Source organism: Dasypus novemcinctus, chromosome 18, assembly GCF_030445035.2.
Source record: "Dasypus novemcinctus isolate mDasNov1 chromosome 18, mDasNov1.1.hap2, whole genome shotgun sequence".
Lineage (NCBI taxonomy): Eukaryota > Metazoa > Chordata > Mammalia > Cingulata > Dasypodidae > Dasypus > Dasypus novemcinctus.
The window spans coordinates 54844314-54863408 of record NC_080690.1 but is presented as its reverse complement, the minus strand read 5'-3'; the positions used below and the strand labels follow the sequence as shown (position 1 = coordinate 54863408).

At 50.8% G+C, this 19095-nt stretch overlaps 1 protein-coding gene across 2 annotated transcripts; it reads right to left on the bottom strand.

The window, feature by feature from the left end:
* Positions 1 to 9798: 9798 nt before the first annotated feature.
* UPK1A (uroplakin 1A) lies at positions 9799 to 18855 on the bottom strand. Of its 2 annotated transcripts, XM_058279256.2 has the most exons (8): positions 18704 to 18855; positions 18322 to 18410; positions 16946 to 17146; positions 14088 to 14162; positions 13859 to 13966; positions 13375 to 13554; positions 11379 to 11462; positions 9799 to 11296 (listed from the first exon to the last, which is right to left on the bottom strand). In XM_058279256.2, exons 2-8 carry the CDS (start codon positions 18400 to 18402, stop codon positions 11252 to 11254), a joined length of 774 nt encoding a protein of 257 aa, XP_058135239.1. In that variant the 5' UTR covers positions 18403 to 18410; positions 18704 to 18855; the 3' UTR covers positions 9799 to 11251. The 2 variants fall into 2 exon arrangements, with proteins under 2 accessions (XP_058135239.1, XP_071065329.1); XM_071209228.1 differs by lacking the exons at positions 18322 to 18410; positions 18704 to 18855 and having other exon boundaries at positions 16946 to 17434.
* Positions 18856 to 19095: the final 240 nt, after the last annotated feature.

Genomic DNA, 19095 nt, shown 5'->3' with positions numbered 1-19095 from the left:
CCCGGCCCCAGGGCAAGCACGTGTCCCAGGAGTCGTCAGTCAGAACATCCATTCCCCCACCCCCACAGGTGGGAACTGGGTGACACGGCATCCACCCAGGACAGCAGAGAACAACCCAGAGCCGGGACCAGAGCCACTGCCGGAAGCTGTAGCATCAAGCACTGAAACTCCCTGCTTCTCTGCCTCCCGGCCTGGCTAATTTTTTTTAAGCTGTTAAAAAGACCTTTATTGTAAAATTGTAAAATAAGTAGAAAAATAGACTTAAAGAAATTACAAATTTTAAAAGAGAGTGTGGGGGAAGTAGACGTGGCTCATATGATAGGGCTTCTGCCTACCATGTGGGAGGACCTGGGTTCAATCCCTGGGGCCTCCTGGTGAAAAAGAAGAGAAAGCGTGCCTGCATGGTGAGCCAGTGCCCATGCAGTCAGCCGAGTGCCCGCATGGTGAGCCACTGCCTGCGCAAGTGAGTCACACAGCAAGATGATGACGCAACACGAGAGAGACGGAGGGGAGAGTCAAGGTGAACTGCAGCAGAAACGAGGAACTGAGGTGGCGCAGCTAACAGAAGCCCTCTACACATGGGATGTCCCCAGGATCAAATCCCGGTGAATCCCAGAGGAGAAAAAATGAGAAGAGAAGACCAAAAAGAGAAATAGATACAGAAGATCACAGAGAGAATGGACACAGATAGCAAAAACAGCAGGGTAGGGGAAGGCGGAGGGGAAAGGGGGAAATTTAAAAAAAAAAGAGTGCGGGAAGCCGATGTGGCTTAAGCAATTAAGCTCCTGCCTACCACACAGTAGGTCCCTGGTTCAGTTCCTGGTGCCTCCTAAAGAAGACAGTAAGCTGGCACCACAGGCAGGTGCAGCAACCTGACACAACAAGATGATGCAACAAAAGACACAAGAAGAAAAACATAATGAGAGACACAGCAAAGCAGGGAGCAGGGAAGTAGATATGGCTCAAGAAATTGGGCTCTTGTCTACCATATTGGAGGTCCAGGGTTTGATGCCCAGGGCCTCCTGGTGAAGGTAAGCTGGCCCTTGTGGTGTTCTGACCCACGTGGAGTGCTGGCCTGAGCAGAGTGCTGGCCTGTGCAAAGTACTGCGTCGTGCAGGAGTGCTGGCCCTCGCAGAGAGCTGGCGCAGCAAGATGACACAACAAAAAGAGACACAGAGGAGAGACAATAAGAGATGCAAGAGATCAGGGAGCTGAGGTGGTACAAGAGAATGATCACCTCCTTCCCACTCTGGAAGGTCCCAGGATTGGTTCCCGGAGCCTCCTAATGAGAATACAAGCAGACACAGAAGAACACACAGTGAATGGACACAGAGAGCAGACAACAGTGGGGGTGGGATAAATTAATAAATAAATATTAAAAACAAAAGCAGGGAGCAGAGGTTCCCAGAGCCTGCTAAAGAAGACAGTGAGCTGATGTGACAGATAGGCGTGGTGAGCTGATGAAACTAGATGATACAATAAGAGACATGGGGAGGAAGAGCTTAATGGGAGATACAACAAAGGAGGGAGCTGATATGGCTCAAGTGCTTAGGCGCCTCCCTCCCATATCAGATTCGGTTCCCGGTGTCTCCTAAAGAAACAAGGAGAACAAACTAACACGGTAAGTGCAAAACATTGAGGGGCTGGGGAGAAATAAATAAATAAAATAAACCTTTTTAAAAAAAGGGTACAAGGCAAGGTTATATTTAATGTAATCAATTATAAGAAATAGATATTTGGGGTGCATTGATATCTTGGATATTGATATCTTAGATAGCTTGGATATTGATATCTATGTCCTTCATAGGGGTTGGGAATTTTTCAGTCATTATTTCCTCAAATATTCTTTCTGCCCCGTTTACATTCTCTTCTCCTTCTGTGAATGTTTGTGCATTTTGTGTCGTTATTCAATTCCCTGAGACTCTGTTTCATTTTTGACATTCTCTTCTCTCTTTCTCAGTTCAGATGTTCTGCCTCTGAAGTCACTAATTATGTCTTCAAGCAATTCAAATCTGCTCCTATATGCCTCTAATGTACTTTTTATCTCATCCATTGTCTTTCATTCCCATAGTCTGTTACTTTTCTTTGCACGCTTTCAAATTGTTCTTTTTTTTTTAATTATTCTGTCCTTTCAGAATTCATTCTTTTTTTTTCTCCCCTTCTCCGCCCTTCCCCCCAGTTGTCTCCTCTCTGTGTCCATTCGCTGTGTGTTTTTCTGTGTCCGCTTATATTCTTGTCAGTAGCACCGGAAATCTGTGTCTCTTTTTGTTGTTTCATCTCTCTTTTTTTTTTTAAGATTTATTTATTTATTTCTCTCCCCTTCCCCCCCACCCCAATTGTCTGTTTTCTGTGTCTTTTTGCTGCGTCTTCTCTGTCTGCTTCTGTTGTTGTCAGCAGCACGGGAATCTGTGTCTCTTTTTGTTGCATCATCTTGTTGTGTTGTGTCAGCAGCACCATTCTTGGGCAGGCTATACTTTCTTTCGCACTGGGTGGTTCCCCTTACGGGGTGCACTCCTTGCACTTGGGGCTCCCCTACACGGGGGACACCCCTGCATGGCAGGGCACTCCTTGCACGCATCAGCGTGTGGGCCAGCTCCACACGGGTCAAGGAGGCCTGGGGTTTGAACCGTGGACCTCCCATGTGGTAGACAGACACCCTAACCACTGGGCCAGGTCCGCCGCCTGTTGTTTCATCTTGCTGCATCAGCTCTCCGTGAGTGCGGCACCACTCCTGGGCAAGCTACACATTTTTTCACAAAGGGCGGCTCTGCTTATGGGGCACACTCCTTGCGCATGGGGTTCCCCTATGTGGGGGACACCCATGCATGGCAGGGCACTCCTTGCATGCATCAGCACTGCGCATGGGCCAGCTCACCAGACGGTTCAGGAGGCTCGGGGTTTGAACCCTGGACCTCCCATGTGGTAGGCAGTCGCTCTATCCGTTGAGCCAAATCCGCTTCCCTCAACTAGTGCTTTATGCTCTCCCAGTGTCTTCTTAATATCCTTTATTTCTTAAGTCGTATTTTCTATAAATTAGTTTAAGTGATTAGGAGAGTTGTGTGATTATCATTGATTAATTGTATTAAATCTTGTATCTTTTCAGGATATTTGGTTTGTTCTTTTGGCTGGGCCGTCTCTTCCTGTTTCCTAGTATGTCTTGTAATTTTTTGCTGATGTCTAGGCATCTGAATATGTTGGTGAATTTACTCTAATGGCCAATTTCTCTCTTATCTATTGGTTTTCTTTTTCACTTTTCTTTGATAATTTGGTTCAACATATTCTCAGTCTTTAAAATTGCCCCGCTTAAATTTTCAAAATTGGCCCAGGACTCACTAGAGGGGCACAGATTTTCTCCCAGGGGTTGGATACAGAGAGCGTGCAGTTTTTGCCCACGCAATTTCCAGACTGGCCAGCAGATGGCACTAGTTAGTCTGCCTTTCCACCAATGTGTTTCAGTCTCCCCTTTCCTGTGTTCCTGTGTTGACTCTCCAGAGTAGAGATTCAAAGCAGACTCTGCTGGCCAAATTCACTGAAAATAAGCACCCTGACCTCCCCTCCCTTTTCCCTTGAAACAGCTGACAGGAAGGAACACGTCTGTTCCCCTCCCTTGGCTGCAGTGAGCCAGGGGTTTTACCCCAGCGTAATATCTTGGGGGTGGGGAGGGGAGCCCTGCCACAGGGGCTTGATAACTCACAATTGTCCTTTCAGCTTCTTCCTCTCTCTGTCCCTCACTCTCCTGGGAGTTGTATAGCACTATCCTGATCTGCTGATCCTCAAAGCGGGTCCCTTGGGCAGCTTTTGCCTCTCTCTCCATTGTTTTTGTGTGAATATTCACCTCTGCCTGTTAGTCCATCATCATCTTCCCACAATCCTCCCCTGCCTGGCTAATTTTTAAAAATTCTTCTCATTTTGATTCTAATTTTCTCCTTAGCACTTACAATCTTCAGACATGTCATTTTTCCTATTGCCTTATTTCTATCCCCTGTCAAAAGGTCAGCTCTATGAGCAGTGAGTTGGGGTCTGTTTTATCCCCTGCTGGGCTCCCAGTTCCTAGAACAGTGCCTGACACACAGGATAAGCAAGCAATAAACATTTGCTGAATGAATGAATCTATGAATGAGTTGATGACTATCAGCCTGGAAAGATATTCACCTAGGATTTTGCCACCCAGCCTATCTCAGCACAGCTTCCTGGCCCTCAGTTCCTGTTGGGAGCACAAGGTTTCAGTGTCACTGTCTGCTTAAGTGGCTTCTCACTGGGCATAGAAATATCAGTCCTTGAATACCCAGAACTGACATCACCATTCTCAAAGACCTTACTACCAACATCAGCTCTTCCATTTATGGAAGATTTACCAGCATCGGACTCTTCTCATTCTCACAATCAGCAAGGCCACATTAGGACGCCATAAAGTCAGCAGCCAGATTTGCCTGAAGAATAGTAGTGACTTCCACTTCTGTAAAATCCATTCCCCTGCCATCTTGCTCTATCTCTTATTTTTAAAATATTCATCAGTGATCTATGAATAATTGTTGAACTGGATAATTCTTTCTGAGTTAAGGAAAATTATTCATGAAAATAAAGGAATTTACAAGAAAGGGCGTATCCTGTGCATATAAGAACTTCTATGTATTTTTCTTCCCTCTAGAAATATATAAAAATAGAAAGATGTTCAGTTTTTTTAAATGATTTTTTTATTTGGAAGCAATTTTTGATTCACAGAGAAGCTGAAAAGAGTTCAGGGAGTTCCTATATACCCTTCACCCAGTTTCTCTCAATGCCACCATCTTACATAACCATGGTGCATTTATCAAGACTCAGAAATTAACAGCAGTACAAAACTAAACTCCGGGCTTCATTCAGATTGCATTCATTATTTCCACTAATATCTGTCTTTCTTTTCCAGGATCCAACCTAGGATACCACATTGCATTTAACATACATTTAGTCTTGTGCCAGGATCCAACCTAGGATACCACATTGCATTTAACATACATTTAGTCTTGTGCATTGCTTTTTTCTCAATGAACAATATATCTCTGAGATGGGTTCATAGCAAATCTTAAAACTTTGCTGCCTAGTATTCATGGTGTGCAAGAAATGAATTATTCAACTAGTTCCTTCTGGTATGAGTTGAGCCATACTTCAGTTATTGCTCTTACAATTATCCTTGTACTTAGGTCTTTGCACCTATGTGTGAAAGCGCATGCAGGATAAGTTCCCAGAGGCGGAATCAGTTGGGTCAAAGGGGTGTGGGTCTTGCATTTTGGTGGATAAGCCAACTTGCCCTCATGGAAGGTTTATAAGCAACAGTGGATATGGTGAGAAACGTGTGCCCTGTGTGACTGCTATGTGATGTTATAGTTTACTCTTTCCATATCTATGACTCTTTGACCCCAGAGGGGACACAGATCTTGGCTCAGTGGAGCAGGAAAAAGAGATAAGCCTGGGGTGCTGGCCGGAGGCCAGGCCACAGCAACCCTCAGTACCAGGCCGAGGAGCTGGAATCTGTGCTGAGGGTCGTGATGTGTGTGTGCGGGGAGGGGAGGCGTGGAAGGATGTGGTCGCATGTAAGGGTGAGGTATCAAGTGGCTCCCTCTCCCTGGCGGGTCCTGGCCCTGACCTGGCCCTGACCTTTCAACTCCCCTCTCACCCACAGGAGCAGGCTTCTGAGTGAGGGGTCAGGGCGGACAGACCTGTCCTGCCCGCTCAGATTGTCTTGGCCAGGCTATGCTGCTGCCAGGCAGGCTGAGCCACACTCTGCAAGTATGTGGCCAGGCTGGAGCCAGAGAGGGTGTGGCGGGCGTGGGACGGGGGTAGAGAGCTGTCCCTCGGCTCTTCCTTCCCAAGCCGCCTGCCTGAGAGTCCAGCGGCCTGCTTGAAGCCAAGGTTCCAACATCCAGCAAGGCCTGGCCCATCTTTGCTGCTCTGGAAAAAACTTGAAAATGTTTAGTAGCAGTAGCCCTATTTTTCAATGCTCATCTTATACCCAGCAGTGGCATAATTTGTTAGCATATATTTCTTGATTTTTTTTTAAAAAGTGATAAAAATCATAGAAAATAAAGGCCCAAGGAATGAAATAAAAATCCCCTGCAGGTGCTTCCACCTCCTCAATAACCAATGCCAAAATTTGAGAGACCTTTTAATTTTATTTTAAAGTAAATATACATATTTATATTTTTATCAGAAAAGGGATCATACCTGACATGCCATTTTCTGCTTTTTTCACTTAACAACTTCCTGAGTATTTTCCTGCGCCATTACATAATCTTTTGCAAGGTGATTTGTAAGGGAAAAACTGATTTTACACACATCAATCTCCATGAGCTCCACAAAGATTCTTGAAAGACCCTTGGCCAAAAAATTTTTTTTAAATCCTAACTCTTAACACTTATTGAGCCCGTGAGTTGGGCATATCTTAGTGAAAGCATCAAGCATTTTCAAGTGTGACTGCTTTTCAAAGTGCAAATATGTAAGTGTCTTGAATCAGTGACTGCACTTTGAGGATGGGTGGAACCCCAGACATTTGAAATTGAGGTTCAAAAGGCACGGTTGCACCCTCAGCAGGCAGGTCTGCATTTGGTTCTGATTTTACAAGACTGAGAAAGTCCCTATTGAGAATAAAAAGCTCTACCATTTCCTTAACTTTTAGAATGTAGTAGGCCCTACATTCTACAAGAGTTAGGGAACTGTGTTCCTGTGGGGTTTTTTTTTTAAAGATTTTATTTATCTATTTCTTATGCACCCTCTCATTGTTTGCACTCACTGTCTGCTCTCTTCTTTTTAGGAAGCACCCGGACCAAACCCTGGACCTTCCATGTGGAAGGGAGGCACCCAATCACTTGAGCCACCTCTGCTTCCTAGGGACTGTTAATACGCCCATTTTACAGAGAGGCACATCAGGGCTCATCGAGGGGGGTCACTGGCCAAGATCACTGGCCTGAGTGTGGTGCATCTGGTGAGAATCCAGGGCTAACTCTTTCCCTCTCCCAGAGAATCAGGTCACAGACAAAGTCACTGTGAACCTGCTCTCAAGGATATGCCTGGATTTAAAAGCAGATTAGGGCTAAATCTCCCCTTCCCTTGACACATTTATAAGTAGGGAAGAAGTTTCATCCAGGGCCTGCAGAAAAGTCAGGAGTCAGGCCAGTTAACCAGGAGGGGCTCCCATGTTAAAATACCGAGCAGGGTCACATCTGAGTGGTATTCTTAAATTCTGGTTTTAAAGTAAGCTATATATTGTTTAGTGTTTTAGAATTCCCTTTGTTTTGTTTTTTGAAAAGTAATATATGATCTTCATAAAAAAAATTTTCAAATATAAATACATGGTGTGAAAATTCCTCTTCCTCTCAGTCCTCCATTCCACTCCACTTCTCTTGGGAACTAGGTATATATAATTTTTTATAAAGATGAAGGCATTTGTACATAATGTTCTGCTCCTTCCCCTTAATACTTAATGGGTCAAGAAAATGCATGGTACATCTATACTTTCAAACACATCACAATAGTTAAAGAAGAGGTGAATTTATATTTACTGACACAGAAAGATGACCACAGTATATGGTTAAGTGAAGAAAGCAATTACAAAGAGATATTTAAAGTGTAAGTCTGCTAAATACATATGTGTTTGTATAAGTACATATAGAAGTGTTGATATAAACTTTCAAAAGCCAAAAAAGGACATTTCCCCCAGGTTAAGAGCAGTCACTAACCTAGGGGATTGGGTCAGATGGTAGAGGGGCCACTAAGAAGTAGAACATGGGATGTATTTTTATAATTTTAAAAGTTCTAATTTAATCCACCATTCTAATTTGAATCCACTTCTAAGTTGTTGTTCTGCTTTTGTGTTTGTTTTTTTTTTAATTTTGTCTGTTTTCACATTTTTATTGAGGGCCACGGGGAAGGAGCTCAGATTCTTAAGCCGCTCCAAACTCCAAACTTGGGCCCTGGGGATTCTGGGAGGTGGATGTGCATGTCAGACCTATTGCCATCCTCTTAGATGGGCACTGGAGAGTTGTAGGGAGCGGCCTGGTTGATCATACTGGCTGTACCATACTAGGTATAGGGGCTGAACGGGGGCAGAACATAGCAAGATCCCTGATGGTGAAGGATGCAACATGCACCAGCTCCTTGACCCAGCATTCTAGAGGAAGACAGAAACTCTCGTAGCCATCTTGGTCTTGGGAGGGGGGCGGGATGTCATACATTTTTATAATCTTTTAAATAGAAGTGATTTTGGACTTTAAAAAAAAAGGTATTTCTCCCATTCTTTGTAACATTAATTTTAAAATATTAACCCAATAAAGAGACTATAATTTCTTTAGACAAGCCCTGCAACCTCAGATATATTCACTAATTCACTGTTATGTTTGATGACTATCTTTCCAGAGTTTATACAGAAACACACACATGGAAATAAAAGTACTGTAGGTATTTCATAATTTTTTCTTCTCTGTATTTCTTGGGAAGCGGAACTTGAAAGCAGATGTGGCTCAAGTGGTTAGACTCCCGCCGACCACAGTGGTTCGGTTCCTGGTGCTTCCTAAAGAAGACAGTGAGCTGGCAAGATGGGCAGGCATGGCGAGCTAATGCCACAATATGACACAACAAGAGACACAAGAAAAACATAATGAGAGACACAACAAACAGGGAGCAGAAGTTCCTGGTGCTTCCCAAAGAAGACAAGACACCAAGTTGACATGATGGGCAGGCACGGCGAGCTACACAACAGGATGATGCAACAAGAGACACAGGAGGGGGAAGTGGACTTGGCCCAGTGGTTAGGGCATCTGTCTACCACACGGGAGGTCCGTGGTTCAAACCCCAGGCCTCCTTGACCCGTGTGGAGCTGGCCCACGTGCAGTGCTGATGCGCGCAAGGAGTGCCGTGCCATGCAGGGGCGTCCCCCATGTAGGGGAGCCCCACGTGCAAGGAGTGCATAAGGAGAGCCACCCAGCACGAAAGTAAGTTCAGCCTGCCTAGGAATGGTGCTGCACACACAGAGAACTGATGCAGCAAGATGATGCAACAAAAAGAGATAGATTCCTGTGCCACTGACAACAGAAGCGGACAAAGAAGAACATGCAGCAAAAATGGACACAGAGAACAGACAACTGGGGGGGGGGAGGGGAAGGGGGGAAAAGGAGAAAAATAAATAAAAATAAATCTTAAAAAAAAAAGAGACAGAGGAGGTAAACATAATGAGAGACACAACAAGAGCAGGGAATGGAGGTAGCTCAACCATTTAGGCTCCTCCCTTCCAGGAGGGCCTGGGTTCAGTCCCTGTGCTTCCAAAAGCAACAAAGAAGATGAACAGGGGAAGTGGACTTGGTTAGGGTGTCCGTCTACCACATGGGAGGTCCGCAGTTCAAATCCCGGGCCTCCTTGACCTGTGTGGAGCTGGCCCACACACAGTGCTGATGCGCGCAAGGAGTGCTGTGCCACGCAGGGGTGTCCCCTGCGTAGGGGAGCCCCACATGCAAGGAGTGCGCCTCGTAAGGAGAGCCGCCCAGCGCCAAAGAAAGTGCAGCCTGTCTAAGAATGGCACTGCCCACACGAAGAGATGACATAACAAGATGAAGCAGCAAAAAGAAACAGATTCCCATGCCACTGACAACAACAGAAGTGGACAAAGACGACGCAGCAAATAGACAAGAGAACAGACAACGGGGGAGGGGGGAATAAATAAATAAATCTAAAAAAAAAAAAAAAGACGAACAGACATAGCCAGTGCAAACAATGAGGCAGTGGGGGAGAAATAAAATCTTTTTTAAAAAACAAAACAAAACAGAACTCTAGTTCATTATTATTCTTTTTTATTCTTCCACAGTATCCTAGAATAGGGACATAGCATAGCTGATATGCATGGTCATTTAGGTTACTATAATGAACATCCTAATACAGCTCACATCTATCTTCTTTTTAACAGCCAAATTGAATTTCAGTTGAAGGACTTAACATGAGTTATATAAGCTTGCTGGTGGATGTTAAACTTCCAGTTTTTCACTCATTGACCTTTTTGACCATTACAGACATTTTTTTAAAGAACGTACTTTAAACTCTGAAATCTGAATCCAACACGTGCATGTCCTCTGCAGACCCGTGGACTAAATGAGGACCCAGGGAAAATTCATTTGATGGGGAGGGAAGCCAGGCCCTCCTGGCAAGGCTTAATTGCTGCATGATGGTGAGAGGATGGGCTGCTTCAGGAAAGACGAGGATAATGAGACTCTTAAGCTCTTCTCTGTCACGGATCCCTTAGAGAACTTGCTGGAAGCCAGAGCACCACAGAGAAGAATGTCTGTCACTTGTACCTGCTGAACAGCCCTACATCCTGATTTTCCTTTGATAAACAACCCCTCTCCCCAACACCACTACTGGATGCATCCTTAGCAGGATAATCCATCATGAGACCCTCCCCTCCCCTACCAAAGACTAGTGTGGAACCTGAGCCGGGCGTTGAGCTTCGGTTCCTGGACTCTGGACTGGGAGAGAAGCCCCTTCTCAGCAGCCATGTTGTTTAGCGTTAAAGACGTTGCCGGAGAAATTCTGCCTGAGAATGAAGCAGGTTCCTGCAAACCTAGATCGAGCCCCTGGAGCCAACCCTATTGACTCAGCTACGTGAGCCAATAAATTCTATTTTGTGCTTCAGCCAGTGGTGGTTGGCTTTCTGCTACTTCTATTAAAGAGTCCTCGTTTGTTTACCATTGCCCCAGAAGAAAGCAACTTCATTCATTCTGTCACTATTTACTGAATATCTACTAGCCCATGCTTTTGTGCTGAGCAATACTGGGGACGGTAAAGTGACTGTGACAGAGCTGGCCCTTCCCTCACGGCAATCCAAGTCTTGCGGAGCTTCTACAGCAACCACATACAAGTTATTCAGGGACAATGGTGACACTGGCCATGAAGGAGAAGCTCAGGGAGCTGAAAGAGAGGCATCTGTGAGTGGGGTGGTGGGATCGGGCCAGGGAACCCCGAGGACATGACTTTTAAGTTGAGACTTAAAAGATGGGCAGGAATCGGCCAAGTGAAATGGGGTCAGAGCAAAGGGTCCATGCACACGTATCCAGGGCTTTCCGGCCCACCGGGGCTCAGAAACCGGAAAGAGATTTCAAGAGTGGGAGGGGGGAAGGGCGCGGGAGCTGGGAGGGGAGAGGGGAGCAGTCACATGCAGCACTCCCCCCCCCCCCCCCCCCCCCCCGCCGCTGGAGGAGGCCGGGGTGGGCGCTTGGCCTGCCCTTCTTGTTCCTCATAAGGTGGTGTAGAAGTACATGGCTATCAGCATCACAGGAAGCTGGGCGAGAAGGCAATCGGGTGAGGGGTGCTCCAGCCCCACGCCCACGTCCCGCCCAGCCCCACGGGCTCCCGTCTCTCACCGTCCACATCAGGATGGCAAACCCAAACCACGAGATGCCCCACGTGTAGCTGTCGATGGCGTGGCCGATGTGCTCGAAGCAGCCCTGGGCAGGGGCAAAAGGGGGCGGGAGTAAGAAAATGTCCGGATGGCCGGCAGCTGGGGGCGAGAGTCACAAAGAACCCCTGGGAAAGTCACTTCCTTCCTTGAGCCCTGACTTTCTCCAAGAGCAATGGGGATCCTGGCAGCGTCGACCTCCCAGGGTGGTTCGGGGGAGCCAGGTAAGCGATGTCGAACCCTGGACAAGTAGGCTCTGAACGACGGACTGAGGCCGGCTTTCAAGCTGCCCACAAGTCCCAAGGGCTTGAGACCCACGTTTAAGATCAGCCCGGTCCTGACACCTCCTCACGTCAAAACGAGGCTGAGGGGGCAGAGCCACGCCACTCGCCTCCTGCACGCCCTGGGCCTGGCGGGCAGGAAGCCAGGAACAGAGGCCCAGGGTCTGTACCCTGCAGGCAGGCAGGGCCCAGCTGGGGCCAGCTCTGCCATCTGTCGGCGGTGGGGCCTGGTGTGACTCTGGCCCCGCGCACCTCTGCTTCCCCAAGGCCCTGGGAGAGGTGGCACAGATCGCAGAAGATGACGCGGCACGTGATCCACAGGCTCAGGGCCTGCCAAGTGGCCATTCCGACTCTAACTGTGGTTATGCTTCTCCGTGACGCCTGCTCTAAGACGGGCTGCTCAAGGGCTCCCAAGCAGCCGCGGGGATGCCTGGGACTGGTCCTCCTTTCAGTCTAACCGTCTTCTGGGTTCTCTCCCCACCTGCACAAGCCCTGCAGTGGGTGCTCAAAGCACCCGGAGGGGCCTGACTGGCTGACATCCAATCCCAGCTCCCTCCCGCGCCAGCACTAGCAGTGACCTCTCAATTTCAGCATCTGTCACGTGGGAGCACGTAATTATCAAGTGTACCCCACAAGGTGTGGGGAGGATTAAAGAGGATGAAAAACTAAAGCTCTTAAAAGAATACCTGGCTGGGGGGTAACGGCTCAGTAAATGTTGGTTTTGACTCTCACTGCCCTTATTTCCTGTCCTGGCCCAGGATAGCTGCAGGTGCAGCTCAGGCTCCAGCAGCCCCTGGGGGTGGCCCAGCCCCCGTGTGCGCCCCGCTGACCTGCCAGGTGGCTTGAGACAAGTGGTGTTCCGGGTTGACCAGTGGGACTTACTGGAAATGCACATTATTGAGCCCCACCCCAGACCACCAGAATCAGAAACCCTGGAAGGGTTGCCACAAGCTCCCAGGTGATCCTGATGTACGGGAGAGGCTGAGAATCTCTGGTCCAAGAGAATCAGGCCGCTCGCCAGGGAAGCAGCCTGGAAAGGGCCTGCCTGGGGCTGGGCATGGAGGGGGCACTCGGGTGGCGTGGGGGGTAGAGGCGAGGGACAGTCTCCCCTTAGAAAGAGAGAGAATGAGGGACAGAGCATGGGAGAGGCAGGGGTGGGGTAGGCAGTTGTGAGAGAGACAGAGGCAGGTGAGGGAGAGGGAGGGAGGGAGGGAGGCAGGTGGGGGAGAGGGAGGGAGGGAGGGAGGCAGGTGGGGGAGAGGGAGGGAGGGAGGGAGGCAGGTGGGGGAAAGGAAGAGGGAGGGAGGCAGGTGGGGGAGAGGGAGGGAGGGAGGCAGGTGGGGGAGAGGAAGAGAGGGAGGAAGCAGCAGGAAGATCAGAGAGAGGGGAATAGAGAAGGAGATAGATGAAGGGAGGACAGGAGAAAGAGAAAAGCCTAAAAGGAGAGACATAAGAAGGGAGAGAGACTTAGAGACCAAGAGGGAAAGACTCAGACCCAGAAAAAGACAGACAGAGGGAAAGAGGGACAGATGGAGAGAGCAAGAGGAGAGGAGGAGGAAACTGGAGAGAAGAGAGGGAGGGAGATGACAGACAGGCAGTGGGAGGGCGCAGAGAGAGGGAAGCCAGAGAAGGAGCCAGGAGAGGCAGAGGCCAGGCAGGCGGGCCCGGGGGGGCGCACACCTTGGTGAACAGGTAGTCCACGTGGCCCAGGCGGCAGCCCTCCTCGTTGAGCGGGATGAAGTTGCCAGTCCGGCGGCAGCACAGTGGGGGCCAGGGGAACACCACTTCCGGGGTGGCCGTCCGGAAGGCCGAGGTAAAGTTCACCCAGTCCATGGGCCCCGATGTGCCGCAGCACTCTTGCTGAAGAGAGAGGAGTGTCAGGCAGGCTTGAGCACAGAGAGGTCAGCCGCTCACCTGAGGTCACACAGCAACAAGGGGCAAGGCCTGCACTGCCAGGTCCTAGGCCTTAATGTAGTGGGGAGGGGTTGGGGATCAGATGATATTTGTCCCAGGGCTGGGAGACTGGTGGGGGATTTGGAGCAAACTTACCAACCATGAGGCCCTGGGCAAGCCACCCTTCCTCTCCGGGAAGCGCCCTCCAGGGGAAGGGCCTTGGCTCACCTCCCGGTAGGGGAGGCCACCCTCCTCCCCCCACCTCGCCCACCTCCGTCATGATGCGGTCCCAGAGGCGCGTCAGCTCGCGGCCCTGGCCTGTGTCTGCGCTGTAGAAGGTCAGCATCTGCTTGGTGATCAGGGACGGGTTGGACACCATCTGTGGGGGGCCGGCAAGGACAGGGGCCAGCGAGGCTGGGCGGGGAGCCGGGCGCCCCAGCCGAGCCCTTCCCCGCCCGCCCCCTCTGAAGTCCGCCCCGCCCTGGCCTCCCGGGACTCACGTAGTCGCGGTGGGTGTAGGACGTGATGCACGAGGCGCACTCGAAGATGTAGACGACGAGCATGAGCGCCAGGTACTGGGGAGAGACGAGGCCGGCCCAGCAGGGCACGGCCGCGGGCGCTGTGAACGCCCCCTGCGCCCGGGGTCCCGGGAAAGCGCCAAGGTTAAGACATCCCGCCCGGTGGCCTTCCCGAAAGGGCCCCTGCACGAACCCACAGCGGGAGCCCCCCTCGTTTACCCATGGCAGGGCCAGACACGGACCCCGAATTCCCATGCTTTGCTTCATAAATGATTCACTGAACTGCTGGTCCCCACTGAACAAGAGGAGCAGAATGCTTGTCAACCCAACTGCGGTCAAGTTTTTCTCCTTCCTCCAGGCCTCCCAGGAAATAGGCTGCTTCAGTATAAAAAAGTCTCAGATCCACCATCTGATCGGGCCACTCTGTCATCCCACTTCCCCGCACCCAGTTCTTTCCTCGACAGAAGAAAAACGCCTTTTGCCTGGCCCTTGAGGTGCTTGCAGAGCTTAGGGTCACAGCGTCCCCCAGTAGGCTCCCCCTTCCCCAGCAAAGTCTCTCCTTATTGGGACCCCAGATTTTTTTCTTCCTTTCTCCTCTTTCTTTTCTCTTCTCTCCCTCTCCCCTTCTCCCCTTCTCCCCCTCTCTCCCTCTATCTCTCTCTTTCATTTGACACCGTTTAAGTCACACTCCCTTGAGGGATGGGTCAATGGACAGTCATGTAATTTTTAAAAAACATTACAGGACAAGGGATGTGGTGGGTATATGGTGTTCACTGGACAGTTCTTTCAGCTTTTCTGTATGTCTGAATTTTTAAAATAATAAAATGCTGGGGACAAACGAAAGAAAAAAAATCATCTTAAAATATGTATAGGATTCCCCAGTGTTAACTAATGGCTTGGAATCAGTAAAGTAAATGTCTGCTATAAAAAGAAAAGAATAAAGGCCTTCTCAAGACAAAGGGGAATGGCTGAGCACTAGGTATTGGAAAATGTGAAGGGATTAAGGTAAAGTTTGCCGGGTGGGCCAATGGCCCCGTGGTGGTTGTGCAAAAAAAAAAAAAGCACTGTTGCTGATGTGTAATAAAAATTACTTTACCGTCCTCACCCTTCACCAGAATCCTCAGCTGTCCCCCTAGCCTGGAAGCAACAGGGGGTTGGGTGTGGATTTGACAACTTCCCTGAAAAAAGGTCAAAAGAGGAACAATATTGCAAAACCCGCCTGACTGCTTTAAAAGGATGTCGTTATCACTCACAGGAAACACTCACTCCAGTATTTACAGGTGCCAGGAACTGTGCTCCAAAACACCCCAGGGGGAAAGCCGTGGGCAGGTACTGGGTGGCGGGAGGAGAAAAGGTTTGGCCTCGAGATAAGGTTGGAGCTGGCTATGGGGGTCCACGCCCTTTTCTCTACCCCAGTCTACTTTTGCAATTTTCCATAATGATTTCTTTAAAAATTCTGTCCTTTCTCTCTCTCTCCCTTTCCTCTCTCCTTCCCTCCCTCCCTTCCTTCTTTCTTTTTCTAGTTGTGTGAACTTTCAGGGCTTTGGTTAAATTGTTATGCCAGAAAATTAAATAGAGCATTAAAAAAGAAAGAAAGAAAAAGCCCTTCCAGGGCTTGATATCAACTCAGGGCAAAGGCAAGTCTTCACCAAGGCCCTCGAGGTCCTCCCCTACCCCCTCCCATCCTCTCCCTCTCCCCATCCCACACCCCCACCCCTTATCTCTCTGCCCTCCTCTCCAAATCTCCCCTCCCTCCCTCCATTCCAGTCACACTAGCCCCTGGTCCCCTCTGGCCTCAGGGCCTTTGCACTTGCCCTAAACACAGGGCTCACCTGCTCCTGGATTTCAGGTCTTTGCTTTCAGGGCCTGAGGCCTGGCTTGCCCTTCCCCAGTTCCTGTTCTCCCTTCTTTATTCAAGGTCAATGGAGTGGCCCTTCAGGGCCAGGGCTTTTGCCTGTTTTGTTCACCACTACACCCCCCAGTGCTGGCCCAGCAGTTCCTCAGTGAACACTTGCTGGTTGAAGTAGTTGCTCCTAGGGATCTGAAAGACCCCACCTGCCAAGGAGGCGCAGCCCGGGCTCCGTGCCACCCAGGCCGGGATTGGAATCCCTGTTCGCCCAGCCACTCGGGCTGCTCTTTGAGCCTCAGTTTCCTCATTTGGTAGATGGGCAGAAAAGCATTCACGTCAGAGGGCCTCTGGAAGGACTTAGGGAGCTCAGGTCTAAACTGCTTGGCTTAGTGTCAAGCACAGAAGGACTCAGACGCCGAAGGGTGGGGGGCAGGGGGCAGGGGCTGTTATTGCCTCTCTTGTTGGCATTCTTTGAGGGCAGGATCAAGAGGTGAACTCAGGTTCAAGTCCTGGCTCTGCCACTCATTTGCTGTGTGACCCTGGAAAAGTGAGTTCACCTCTCTGAGCCTTGGTTTCCATCTCTTTCAAATGTGCTCAGAAAACAAAATTTATCCCGTGGTGGGCCGTGAGGAAGGAAACATTTAGAACAGCTCCTGGCACATAGTGAGTACACATTCAATGGTAGCCATGCTATTATTATCGCTGTCGTTTGGGTTATTGGCAGCGCTCACGAGCACACTGGAGACCAACAAACCATCAGGTTCAAATCCCAAAGGAAGAGCCGTGCTCCTCTGTCTCCCCCTTTCGTGGCCCCGTTTTCTCCTTTGTAAAGTGGGGCAACACCCAGCCAGCCAAGGTTGGAGTCATGGGAAGATTCATGGCGGGGCAGCCTGTGAGGCCCAAGTGAGGCCAGCACACACCCGCCGGGCCCTGAGGCGCGGCGCGCTCCCCCTTGGCGCCGCCGTCCCCATCCGCCCGCCCCGGGTCTCACCGTGAGCACCATGGCCCGGCGGCGGCACAGCGCCGCGCCCACGCCGAGGCTGGCCGCCACGAAGAAGGAGAAGCCGCAGAAGATGGCGATCCAGGCGCCGGCGAAGACGTCGTCCTTGCCCGAGACGCCCAGCAGCGGGTACACGCGGTACTGGTCCGCCGTCACCCACACCGTCTCGGCGAACAGGGCCAGGCCGGACAGCTGGACAGGCGGCGGGCGAGAGGCCTGCTCAGGCCGCGGCCGCGCGGGGCCCGGCGGGGAGCAAGTGCCCGCCCTGCGCCTCCGCTGCGCCCGGGCCAAGACGCCCGGATTTGCCGGTGCATAGCCTGGAGCACAGGCCCGGCCCAGGGAAGAAGCTTCAGCAACCTGCTCTCCCTCAGCGGCCCCTTTAATTCCCGGAGGAGGGAAACTGGCCCGGGCCATAAAGATCACCCATGCATGGACTCGTTGGCCCAGCAATAACACGTCCAGGAGTCAAGCTGGAGACACATCCACCCCAGAGGGGAAATCCCCAACCCACAAGGTTCTTCCCTGCATCCCGGCAGGTGCGGGGACCGGGGTGACGCACGAGAGGGAGGACAGATACTGTGCAGTTGTGGAAAAGGGCAGGGGGCTCTCTGAGGACCGACACCGAGTGACCCACAGGCTACGTGGCCCGGGGTGCAGAACAGGATGTGGCATGAGCCACATTTGGGACAAGAAAGGGGAGAAAATACGAACACGTACGCCTATTTCTTAAATACTGGAGAAACTAAGCACCTGGTGACGACAGGGCTGGGGGATGGGGGCAAAGAGGGCGAGCTTGGTGGACAGAGCTCGGCTGTGCGGCAGCCAATATGAAAGGTTCCCACCGGCCAAACCTCCTTTCTAAGCACATTAATCCCAGAACCCATTTCACTCTCCTGGCTTTCCTATTTCATCTCCCTTTTACAGGTGCATCACTGTAGTCCCAGGTCCCACAATTAGCAAGTGACAGAGCTGGGATTTGCTGTCTGGCTCCAGAGCCATGTGCAGGTATCACACATTTTAAAAAAAGATTAATTAAAAGACATTGTTATGGCCAAACAGTCACTTTAAGTCCATAATGATGTCGATGCTCATGGAGCACTTTGAACTGAGGGTGGTGCATGGATCAACCTGTTAAGGCCACACAACCACCGTCCACTCAAGGAGGACACTATAGACGGGGACATGGAAGCACAGAGAAGGGGCTTGCTCAAGGTCACGCAGCTGGGAAGAGGCGGAGCTGGGATTCGAACCCAGCCAGATCTGACTTGAGCGTCTGTAGCGTGGCCTGCTGGGAGTCTTGGGCCCGCAGCGCCCTCCCTTACACACCTACTAGATTGTCCAGCAAAGGGGAGGGGAGGGTGTCTCACCAGAATAATGATGTTGCCCACGACCAGCAGCCCCACCACGACTGGGGACCCCTTCTCCGCCTCCACAGCTGCAGAAGCCATGGTGCTGCCTGGGGACACAGGCGCAGGGGTGAGGTGGGCAGAGGCTGGGGGGGCTGGGAGGGCCAGCGCAACCCCCCCCTCACCCCACACCCCAGCTGCCAGACGGCTGCCCCGGAATGTGCCCAGACTCCCACCACCACCCTGGCACTGAGTACTGCTCTGAGACCCATTTTACATTTTATAGAAAAGAAACTGAAGCCCAGGCAGGACAGTCTTTCAGGGCCTTCCCTGAGTCTCAGGCCTCCCATCACCAGGCCCTGCTCCCCCTGCCCCCTCCAGACCCCCAGAGCCCCCTCCTCACCTTCTCTTTCTGAAGACCCTGTGGCCAGCCCGTCCCCCAGGGGCACCCTCTATATGCACTGGTTCCTCGGTGGGCAGTCACCAAGGAAGGGAGGGGGTTGACCAGAATCGGGCAGAAGAGGCCAGGCGGGCAGGCCAGGGCAGGGGAGCAGCTTTTATGAGCTCCCCCCTCCCCCAGTGATTTATGGACCTGAAATTCCAGGTTGTCTCTGGCCACATGGGCAGGGCGAGGCGAGCCTCTGATTCCCAGGCTGGGGTGGGGGTGGGGGTGGGTGGCGAGTACACTACCTGAACCTCCTGATGTCACGCTCCTTAGGACATGGGTCTCCTTGGGAGCCCGTGAGAGATCCAGGTTGGACCTGCTGTGACTCCCAAACCCCAGCTCTGCCTCCT